This window comes from Amblyomma americanum, chromosome 7 (genome assembly GCF_052857255.1).
Source record: "Amblyomma americanum isolate KBUSLIRL-KWMA chromosome 7, ASM5285725v1, whole genome shotgun sequence".
In the NCBI taxonomy this organism is placed as follows: Eukaryota; Metazoa; Arthropoda; class Arachnida; order Ixodida; family Ixodidae; genus Amblyomma; species Amblyomma americanum.
Genome location: NC_135503.1, coordinates 18,297,340 through 18,307,795, shown reverse-complemented (window position 1 = coordinate 18,307,795; position 10,456 = coordinate 18,297,340). Strand labels below are relative to the sequence as shown.

The window sequence follows — 10,456 nt, the reverse complement described above, 5'->3', positions numbered from 1 at the left end:
CAGACTTTGTGGAAGCACCTCTCCAGAATATGAGGGCCTAGCTGTCCCGATTTTTTCTGTTCACGACTGCTGCCTGGTGGAACATTCACTTACAGAACACTAGCATTTCTAGAATCATTTTCTTAGCAGTTTAAAAACACACACTACATCTACGACAGGTTGTCGTAGATTAGTGTTGGAGTTTGAAATCGCCAAGAAAATGTTGCTAGCATTTCTGTGCATCCAGCATTGGGAGAAAATCCTCGTATTCTCTGGGGAACTCCTGGAGGTCACTGCTGAGGAGTTTGCATTTGTCTTCTGACCAAGTATCTCATTCTGTAGGTTCGAACGTTCTACTGAAGCTTGTGCAAAAAATTGTGCCTGGAAAGTGCACTTGCCACAAGGCCTCTAGCAAAGTAGTGAAAAAGTGGCGAATACTTCAGGCTAGCCTTACCAGGTGGAGGTGCAACTGGGTTTTAAGAAATTTGCAGAAGCACGGACGAGTGTCTGCAACAAGCTATTGCCATCACCCTTGACAAACTCCGCCTTTCGGGAAATTAGTGCAGACAAATGTTTTGCCTGCTCAGCCTGTGCAGTTTCAGCACTACGCAGATAGGTCACCTCAAGTGTCGAGAAATCAGCAATGATTGATTGTACTTGTTGTGCCAGCTGCTGCAATTCACATAAAATTCCCGGAGCCCTCAACTATGGTGTCCCTCATAGCCAATCTCTCTGGGACGTTAAAACCCCATAAAATCCAAATCATGCTGCTTCGCACTTCAGCAGCGATACTGATTTCGTGCCCTACACCAGCCACAGTATATTTCAGGAGAAAGCCGTTAGCAGGGTCAGCAATGTCGGTACTAGTTGACTACTTTTTGTGCTGCTGGAAGCAAAAGCAAAAATGAAATGGCACCAAGTAAAGAAAAACACCTTTATTAATTCAAATGCTGTGAACACGTGAATGATAAATTGCACCAAGCATCCTGGCTGGCTTATTTAGTGATGCCAACCACACCACAAGCAAGACGGGCTCCTGCATTTCCAGTGGTCTTGCTCAGTTCATGGCCTCCCTTTCCAAGGTCGTCTGGATCAGCATGAACCTGTACCAAGGACAGCCCCATGCGTTGTACCAAAGCACTGCCATAACATTGAAACAAACTACTAAAGCTAATGTTCACAAATGAAGATGCTCAGTAATGCAGTTTGTGTAACTGGAAATGTAAAACACAGCAACACGTTCTAATGTTTGCTGCAATCACAAATAATGGCAGAAGAAAAAAAAATGAAGGATGGAACCCTGGACCGGAGCGAGTGCTCACTGGCTACTGCAGCCAGAACAGCTTGTGGTCTGAATAAAGGAACTCACTCAGCAAATGAACTTCACACTCACCACAACAGAACGTCCTATGATGTTGTGCTCTCCAGTAAGGGAAATTACGCTATCCTTTATGTTCACCTTGGCAACACCGTCATCACCAGCAATCACATTGCCAAGGTCTCCAACGTGCCTGGTTTCACGGTAGAGAAAAGGACGAAGTGATAGGGCAAGTACAATCAGCATACAGACACTAGCACAAAATGAATTTCGCGACAATTCCCGACGCGCTCACCTGTTAGTGTCGGCCGGCGCACCGTGCTCCTTGCTGTGTGGGTTGAAATGTGCACCTGCACTGACACATCCTGAAAGCAAAAAAAAAAAAAAGCCGGCTCGTCAATGCCAGTCGGGATACAAACCACCTGTTACAACTGGAATAGACCGTCAACCAAGACGACAGCCATACCACCTTTGCGCGCGGCATACTAGCGCGCGATGAAAAGGAACTAAGTGTAATTGCAAGGTAGACACTGTAGTGTAGTCAGAACGGGTTTCAGCATATTACAGGACGTACCGTTAGTGTTATCTCCGAACTCGTGGATGTGGAATCCGTGCAGTCCTTTGCCGAGGCCCTTGATTTCGCCGACAACTTCGACCGGCTTTCCAGCAGCCTGCAGGGGGCACGGTATCGTGTGTAAAATAATCATACGCACATAAATTGTCAAATAAAGTGGCCCTTTTCGAGTGCGCCAAGGGCGTTAACTTAGATTAACAGGAATCACTCGAGAGGAAAACATCTATTCAGACACAAGGTAATGGTGCCGTGTGCAGAGAGCCCCGACTACCTCCGGCGTAAACAACAAAAAGAAACAGATTACAGACAAGGGGCTTTGCACGACCAGCTGAAGAATTACGGCAACATTTCCGACTATAGGATATGCAAATACCCAATTTCCACAGCATTACGCCCTATACTTTAAGGGGATGATGGATAACTGCGCGAGCACGAATCGCTCTAAACGACAAGCCGCTTTCTACTCCTTGGAACTCGCCTCCTGCGTGAAGTGGATGGTCCCCTCGGCTGTTTCCGAGCCCTTCAGCACACAGACAGCCTTGATGGTCATCTCGAGACACTTAACGCCTCAGTCCGAATTGTTAGTTACCGAGGAAAGAGCAGCCGAAACTAGAACGGAACTGCTACACAGACTCGCGCCTCTCGCTGTTTCCCGCTTTCCCTCGCCCTTCAGCTCGTTTAAATACCGCGACTAATCGATACTGTAGCGCCGCCGCGCCGCGCCGCCAAATAAAAAAAAAATGCCTGCATTAAACTAAGAGAAATATTAATTCAAACGAGTATGTATATAATTATACAAATCTTCAATAATACTGTGTCATAGAGCGAAATAAGTAGCACGTGAAGTGACCAAAGTGACGTCAATGACGGTTAACGGCTGTTTTTAGGTATTTTGAGGAACATAACACTGCAAATATGAGCAACATTGACTCTCTACTAGTAGCGCCACCTTTTCCGGGCTTGTGCGTCGTCCATATTGCGTGGTGCGCTAGTTGGTCTCCGAAATTCGGGTGAATTTCATCTTGAAAAACGTCAACTAAGCAGTCCTGACATGCCGAAGAACAAGGGTGAGTTTCTTTTGCCAGCTTTGTCGGAACACATCCGCGCTAGGCCACACGCGGCAACTCGACGACGCTGACTGCGGCTCACAATGGTAGTCTTGCCAGCCGCTGGCGTAATGCGCACAACGTTTTTCCGTTCATCCAGAAATGTATCCTCCATTTCTCGTTGTTTTCGGAACAGGGCATATGTCAGGGCAATGAGAAATAACGCGTTGCGTTTCACGTTGTAGCTAAACATGCGAGTCGGACGTAGTGACGCAAGGTGTGTATTTGAGGTGCTCCCCTTGTCACATCGAATCGTACTGTGTCGTTCCTTTCTTGGTATCAACTCTGACCTCTATTCAGCCCTTGTGGTCATGTTGTCATCGCGTCATTTTCATTGGTCTTGGCTAAAGTATCATATGGTAGTGAGCGTCATTTATTTCTGCGGCATTCAAGGTTTTAGCTTGTAATGGACGATAAGTGCTAAATTTCCGTTAGAAGTGAAGTAACGAAACCACTAAATTAGCCGGACGGGGGGCCTTTTATACTGCTTGTTATGGAATATGTTAATAGTTTTTGACAGATGACGTCACTTATTGTGGCACGCTTTGCGTGTCCAATGTGCTGCGTCATATCTGCGCTTAATACTGGTACCCGGTCGTTTTGTTGTTGGTTACAGGAAAGGGAGGTAAAAACAGGAGAAGAGGAAAGAATGAGAACGAAACTGAAAAGAGAGAACTCGTCTTCAAGGAAGACGGCCAAGGTAAGGTATTCCAACTGAGAAACGAAACATGATGCAGCTTACAAGCTCGCAAGGCCTCGGTAGAAAATGTGCGGCCATTGCTTGTGGCTGCAGTGTTGGAGGAATGAAGGCCTAAGGGTATTCACTCTGCTTGCACGTGCCTCTGATTGCTATATTAGCATTTGTTTTTGTAGCGAAATTGGATCACCGAGATTGGTGATGTTCAAACTTTATTGCTGAAATAGGTTTAGTAGGTAACTTGTGGAATGTCCTTCAAAGCATTACAAACAGCATGTGTGCTGGATATGCTTGCATTCACCTGGCTGTTTCAGTGTTGCACAGCTTTGTAAGTGACAAAAAGCCAGCGCAGAAATTGCATCCATGGCTTCTGCAGTGACACTTTCATTCAAAGCAGATCTGAATTTATGCGAAGTTGAGCAACAGTTTTATGCAGTAGAAGTTTCAAAGCTTGTAATATAACTGACTAGAACTTTGCCTGTCGTAATTGCAAGGAGGAAAGACTACCACCCCTCCTGTTTTCTTGTGTTCATGCATGTTGAGTGCTCATGTGTATTGTTATTTTAACTGACATGGTAGTAATAGTAGTTTGGGGTTAGTGCTACTACTGCACAGTGTTTGTAGTAGACCTGTGTAAATTCACTCATCATCCTGTTGCCTTTTCATGCACTTCTCCTGCATGAAACAGAATATGCTCAAGTAATCAAAATGCTTGGAAATGGACGGCTAGAGGCCATGTGCTTTGATGGAATGAAGCGACTCTGTCACATTCGGGGAAAACTGCGAAAAAAGGCAAGTGAATTCTTATGCAGTCACTTTCTATTGTGTAGACCCTCTTTCAAAAGTAAGGAGCCTAAAATATTTGCTTCTTGGCCATGTTGTGTGACTTGTTGTGCATCACCAGTGTCACGAATTCCTTGAAGGTAAGAGCGTAATACTCGTCCTTACCCCCGTGAAAGTTGGGACTGCCATAGATGTTATAAGGGCCCTACTTGCACAGCTTAGAAGCAGATCCCTTGGCCTCTACTTTTGAACATGATTTTTATCATTGAACTTTATTTTCCTTTTTTCAAGCTTGTTTTCATTCATGAGGTAACCTAGGTATATTTTGTATGAGGGATATTTTGCGAGGTTTGTAATATTTGTTGTACTGCTGAAGTGTAACAGCTGAGAAAGAATAAAGGAAGAGCTTGAATTTTGACATGCCTTCTTGTGCACAACACACTACGAAATTGTTTTCTGGTTTATGCATGTTTCAGCAACAGCTGAAGTATGACAATTTTGCACTCTGTATGACCTTCAACTAGACCATCTCCCGAAACTTCCGAGTAGCATAGTGCCACGGGGGCAAACAGTGGTTCTGGTCTAGCCTGTACAACCTGAACTGCCTAGTATCATTTGGTTTGGCACATTTGCTGTGCAGGCTTAGCATGCTGGTCTCACTCTTGGGGCTAAAATTTGTCGGGTAATGACGCTTACAGATGCACGTGGCAGCGTTTAGAACGCTAAGTTCGCCCAAGCTTGTTGTCATTTAGCTGAGGTGGCGTGGCCTGGTGCCTTCCTTGGCAGCAACAGGCTACCTATGCTGGTATGCTGAAAGCAAGGCATTCAATCCGGAAATTATTTGATGCTGCGCTAAGGCTTCTGTTGCTGTATGAAATTGGTTTGCAGCTGACGGTGAGGCACTAATGAATTAGGTGCACTTTTATTATCTGATAAACCTGCTGTGCCACGTGAAAAGCATCATTGCAGGTTGGCATGGAAAGGATGCAAAGCGAAGGAAAAGAATGGTAGAAAAGTGCTAGAAAAAGGGGGAAGGGAGCATTGCACATAGCTTAGATGATATTACAGCTTTTATGTTTTATAGCATCCATCTAGTAGTAATTTTATGCTGTGCAAGCTTTTCATTCTTTCACATTTTTTTAGCGTGTAAAATGCGGCAGTAGATTTGTGCTAAATGCATTATGTCTACCTTGTTAGGTGTAGCAATCCCAGCCTCTAAGCATTTTTTATTTGTGAGCTGCAACGCCTCTCTGTATTAAATGCTTGCTTAGTCTTTACAGCTTTCTTACTCTCCGCATGGCGCAGCAGGTGTTTTTCACTCGTACGAGTATGGTATGCTATCGTACACATGCCATAAATTCTGCTGAATCTGCACTATACTGGAAATATTTGGCTTTTTTCGACACCTGACTGATAGTTATCCTTTCTGCATTTTGATTGGAGGTTTGTAATTTCGTTTTAGGAACATTACACTGCACTCAAGACTAGGTTTAAGTGTGGGATTTTCTGTTTTGTCTCAGGGCATAAAGCGTAAATGCGAGTAAATCAAGGCAGCAGTTACTGATTTGCATACATCTTAGCCTGCTGGTTGTATTTACAGGTTTGGATAAACCAGGGTGACATAATCTTAGTGGGTCTAAGGGACTATCAGGACGCCAAGGCAGATGTCATCCTCAAATACAACCCGGACGAAGCACGAAACCTGAAATCCTATGGAGAGCTGCCCGAACATGGTGAGTTGATAGAATGGGGTACGGTTGCCTGCCCGATGTTCTGCATAGTGCTGCCAATGGTTGGTGCTCAAAAAAGACTCAATTTTTTGTGGTGGGTACAATTTGTGTTGGGTGGGTGGGGATGGGGCTTGTACCTAAGCTCAGGTACTTGTCCAATATTACATTTAAAGTTCATTTCAATTCAGACCTGTAATTTTCGTTGACAAATCGGTAGTGGACAGATAATACCGATAATGATTTGGGCCCTTTCGCTAGCACTTAATGGTATCGTATGCAGCGATCAAGTGTGCAGTGCTTCTGCATTTCTTTCTTCAAATTGTTGCTTTTGTTTGGAGCATAGAAGCTGCAGTTAATGTGCCTGTCTAAATGTGCAGTTATGAATTGACTCCGCCTTATTGTTTGTCATATTCTCAACGCCCGGTTTTCTTTACCTTCTAAAGGTTTTGCTACATGTACCGCCCTCCCCACCACTGTTTGGAAGCATCTGGTGCTTGAATAATTTATATCAAATCTAAATGAACTACCTGGCGTCTGTCAAGCTTCAGTTGCTGCACAGCCAGTCACTGTATGAAGTTGGGTTAATGATATATTGAATTCTTGCAGCCAAAATCAATGACACTGTCAACTTTGGTGAAGAGGAAGAGGACGACAACATTGAGTTCGATGAAGTCAGTGGTGACGAAGACATTGAAGGGGTAAGCCACACCTGGTCATGTGCAGGTGTTACTTGTCCCCTCTTAATTTTTTCAGTTCTGAAATAGCTCTGCGTCGCTTACTAGATTTGTTTCGTGTCAGTTGCTGCATTGCAGTCATTTGTCTTGTTTCTTTTTTTCCCTGGCTAGATATGAGCACTGGTCAAGAGCCTCCCGGATCGGTCTCCACAGCATCACCTTGTGCAGAATGTCGAGCGCCACTGGTTTCTTTCAAGTATCATATGTGCAAAGTTTACTTCTCCCTTTTTGCATGTGTCGTGTGGAGTCAGCTAAAGTAAAGGTAATAAATTGCTATTTATTCCTCTGTACTCCTCAGCCCAACGATTGGAGATAGGCCCCGACTATGCCGTGATGGGAGTGAGTTTGCGTGTGTGCTGTCACGGCCGCAGCATTGGTGGAAAGAAGCCCATTGTCAAATTTGCAGGCGCCACCTCCGAACACAAACTGTGGACTTCAGAAATTAGCAACACGTTTCTCCCATGTTTTTGTGGCAGTCATGTGCTGGTCGGTTTACTGCAGCGTAAAAAAGCAAGTGGCGAATCGGACTGCTTTGCTGTGTCGCTGCACTTCAGCAGTTCACCCTGGATCCCCTTGCCTCAACTCACTCAATTGTAGGTGTTCATGCTGTTCACCCAGAACTGTTAACATCCTTGTGCAGTTTTTTTCTTTTTTTACTGTGGTATGTGCTGGGCAGCAGTGAGATGGCTGGATGGTTGTAGACAATAAAAGGCTGCTTTATTTGATGTGTAAAATCATTGTGATGTGTGCAGTAGTGGCTGCGACACGTTTAACATTGTTTGTTTGGCATATCTTAATGTCTGTGAATATGAAGATAAGGTGAAGTGCTAATAAAGACATTACTGCCAATTATTACGTTGACTACTGAATCTTTATTACTAATTGTGTGCAATATGAGCCCTGTCAAGCCTGTGATGATTTAATCATTACATTGGATACTTCATGCATCAAGTGTTTGCCATTATAGTTTTGACGAGTGTGTTGTTGGTGCGAAGTGAACAACGAAACCACATGCTACAGACGACCTGGAGTCCTTGATGTTTTAGTTGTACTATCTGCAACAAATGAAATGTGAACAAGAAATCTGAGGTGGCAACCTAAAGATACCGAAATATTAGCTCTTTGAGAATTTGATTAACATATCTGGAAAAGTATTCCCTTCAAAATGAAATTACCCTCAGTGTTCACCTTCCATTTGCTAAGAGGTTTTTTTTTTTTTTGCTGTTTGTAGCTTAGTTTTCTTGTTTGCATCTCATTTCTTGCTGATAGTACCTTGTCTTTACATTTTCAAAGTAGAGTAATGTACAGACTAAGATGACTGAAATTCAGTTTTGGCTAGCGAGTCCTCTGCTAGCGGATTGAGCTTTGATAATGTTGGTTGTTCCAACTGTTAAAAAAGGTGCTGTAGACTTATTGGTGCAAAGCTAGAGAGCCAGAGGCACTGCATATTTGCGTGCGATTACCCGTGCTGATTTTTGCCCAATTCTTGCCATTGCGTGCTGGCTTACAGCTGAGTAGTAAGTTCAACAACCAATAGCGGGCACCTTTTTGAGGGAGTTGTGGAACCGGTGTGTTCAAAGTGGGCTGTCATGCTGCGAGATATGAATATTACGTACAGCCGCCCAGAAAATTTATGGCTTTTCTTTTTTGGTTGTGTGGCATTTTATGTCCATAACTATGCGAGAGAGAACAATGTTCATGGCACGCAGTCTCCCATAGCCAATAGTGGATATGTAGGAGGTTCTCAGACACCGCGTTGGGAGTAATGAAAAAAGAAAAGGGGACCTCCTTTAGGCCCGCATTGGAAACTGCTGTTTAACATCTCTTGAAACTCTCCTTGCTCTCTGGAGCCTTCGTAACTGACTTAGAATGGCTCCAGGCATCAATGAAATTGGGTTTTGGGGAAAGGAAATGGGGGAGTATCTGTCACATCTCGGGGCACCATAAGGGAAGGGATAAAGGAGGAGCTGAAGGAAGAAAAAAAGGGGTGCTGTAGTGGAGGGCTCTGGAATAATTTCGTCCACCTGGGTATCTTCAATGTGCACTGACATCCAACAGCAAAGGGGTGCCTTTGCGTTTCGCCTCCATTGAAACACAGCCGCCACGGTCTGGTTCGAACCCAGGTACTCTGGATCAGTAGCCGAGCACCCTAACCACTGAGCCACTGCGGCAGGTTCTGTGTGCAGATTTTGCCGGCGCGGCGTTTCCTTGGCTCTACCTTGCTTCCCCAAAAAGGCATTCGTGTCTCCACCTGAGCAAGCGAAACTGTGTGCATGGCGTGAAACCTTGGGCAGTGTGGAGCCTTTTCTGCAAAACGGCACAAACCAAAGTTGCCACTTGGTCAGAATTTGGACACGCCGCCAGCGATGCAGTGGCAGACGTTGAGAGTGGGCAGTTGAGACATGTAGCAAGAGTCGTGGCATAAGGTGCTTCCCAAAAGTTTGGGGGAATTTAAACAGTGTGCTTGAACTGAATGTACTGCGCCTTTGCGCTGGAAGATATGGTGACAAGTCTACCTTCAACAGCCCTGCAGATAAGAGGATGCATTGTTTTGTTCTGTTTGGTTTTGCAAGGGCATGTTTCAGTCATTCTGCTGACTTCTTTTCATCCGAAATGATGGACTTTAAAATCTGTTTCAAATTCTGTCTCAAATAAATGCTGCAGAAAGCTTTCAGACCTATAATTCCATGATCCAAAGAAAAACTGCTTTATGGTAAAAATGCTTCAAAGATGGCCGAACGTCTGTTGATGGCGATGAGCGTTCTGTGCGACTGCCAACAGGGATAATAATAATAATGTTCGCGAGGCTATCCCTGCAGATTGAAGGCGAACTTCCACGATGTCTGATAATGTAGGACAAATTATTGTGGGACTCAAAAATGAATGAAATAAAAGTGTCCCTGCCCGCACCACTAAGTATAATGGGATTGATAATATAGGACAGATTATATTGGGACTAAGAAAAGAAACAAGAAAAATGTGTCCCAGAGAGAATGTAGGACATAAATTATTGTGGGGCTATAAAAAGAATGAAAAATAGCGTCCCTGCCCGTGCAGATAATGTAGGACAAATTATTGTGGGACAATAAAAAACGAAAAATTGTGTCCCTGCCCGTACGACAATGTAGGACAGTCATACGGGGTAGTTTTCTCGATAAACATCCAGGAAAGCGAAACAACTGCGCTGTTACTGCTGAGGACACGCTGTTGTAATTCGGCCGCAAAACAAGCACGGAGTAACGCCCCCTTTTTTTATGCAGGCTACTTCCGTACCTTTCACAACGTTGCACCTGATGTACGAAACGGAATATAGGCCTTCGCAGATGCACGCATGGTTCAATCACGCATCGGCCTCAACTGTACTCGCGGTCAGCTTAGTGACTGCAGCAGAGGTTAGGCAGGAAAGGGAAGGAGACGGGCCTTTTGTCCATGTGCCGTGCCCTAGCCACCCTGCACCACGTCTCTGCAACTACACCCCTGCACATCCCTATAGCCCCAACAATGACCGACCCATCCAGGTGTTGCCCCATTCAGG

At 44.7% G+C, this 10,456-nt stretch overlaps 2 protein-coding genes across 2 annotated transcripts; one reads left to right on the top strand and one right to left on the bottom strand.

The window, feature by feature from the left end:
* Window positions 1–899: 899 nt before the first annotated feature.
* LOC144098597 (superoxide dismutase [Cu-Zn]-like) lies at window positions 900–2,554 on the bottom strand. Its single transcript, XM_077631364.1, has 5 exons — window positions 2,350–2,554; window positions 1,872–1,968; window positions 1,593–1,662; window positions 1,373–1,490; window positions 900–1,082 (listed from the first exon to the last, which is right to left on the bottom strand). The coding sequence occupies exons 1-5, from the start codon at window positions 2,419–2,421 to the stop codon at window positions 975–977; spliced, it is 465 nt and encodes a 154-aa protein (XP_077487490.1). The 5' UTR covers window positions 2,422–2,554; the 3' UTR covers window positions 900–974.
* A 232-nt stretch (window positions 2,555–2,786) lies between these two features.
* Window positions 2,787–7,773, top strand: eIF1A (eukaryotic translation initiation factor 1A). The gene is made up of 6 exons (XM_077631365.1): window positions 2,787–2,938; window positions 3,594–3,677; window positions 4,363–4,466; window positions 6,058–6,190; window positions 6,794–6,885; window positions 7,033–7,773. Exons 1-6 carry the CDS (start codon window positions 2,923–2,925, stop codon window positions 7,036–7,038), a joined length of 435 nt encoding a protein of 144 aa, XP_077487491.1. The 5' UTR covers window positions 2,787–2,922; the 3' UTR covers window positions 7,039–7,773.
* Window positions 7,774–10,456: the final 2,683 nt, after the last annotated feature.

Excerpts from the sequence above, each read along its gene's own strand:
- LOC144098597 (XM_077631364.1), bottom strand. The coding sequence starts at position 2,421 with ATGACCATCAAGGCTGTCTGTGTGCTGAAGGGCTCGGAAACAGCCGAG. Across the intron at positions 1,491-1,592 it reads GCGCCGGCCGACACTAACAG|GCACGTTGGAGACCTTGGCA; the intron begins GTGAGCGCGTCG and ends CCGTGAAACCAG. Across the intron at positions 1,083-1,372 it reads TCATAGGACGTTCTGTTGTG|GTTCATGCTGATCCAGACGA; the intron begins GTGAGTGTGAAG and ends TCCTTGGTACAG.
- eIF1A (XM_077631365.1), top strand. Across the intron at positions 3,678-4,362 it reads CTTCAAGGAAGACGGCCAAG|AATATGCTCAAGTAATCAAA; the intron begins GTAAGGTATTCC and ends TGCATGAAACAG. Across the intron at positions 6,191-6,793 it reads TGGAGAGCTGCCCGAACATG|CCAAAATCAATGACACTGTC; the intron begins GTGAGTTGATAG and ends GAATTCTTGCAG.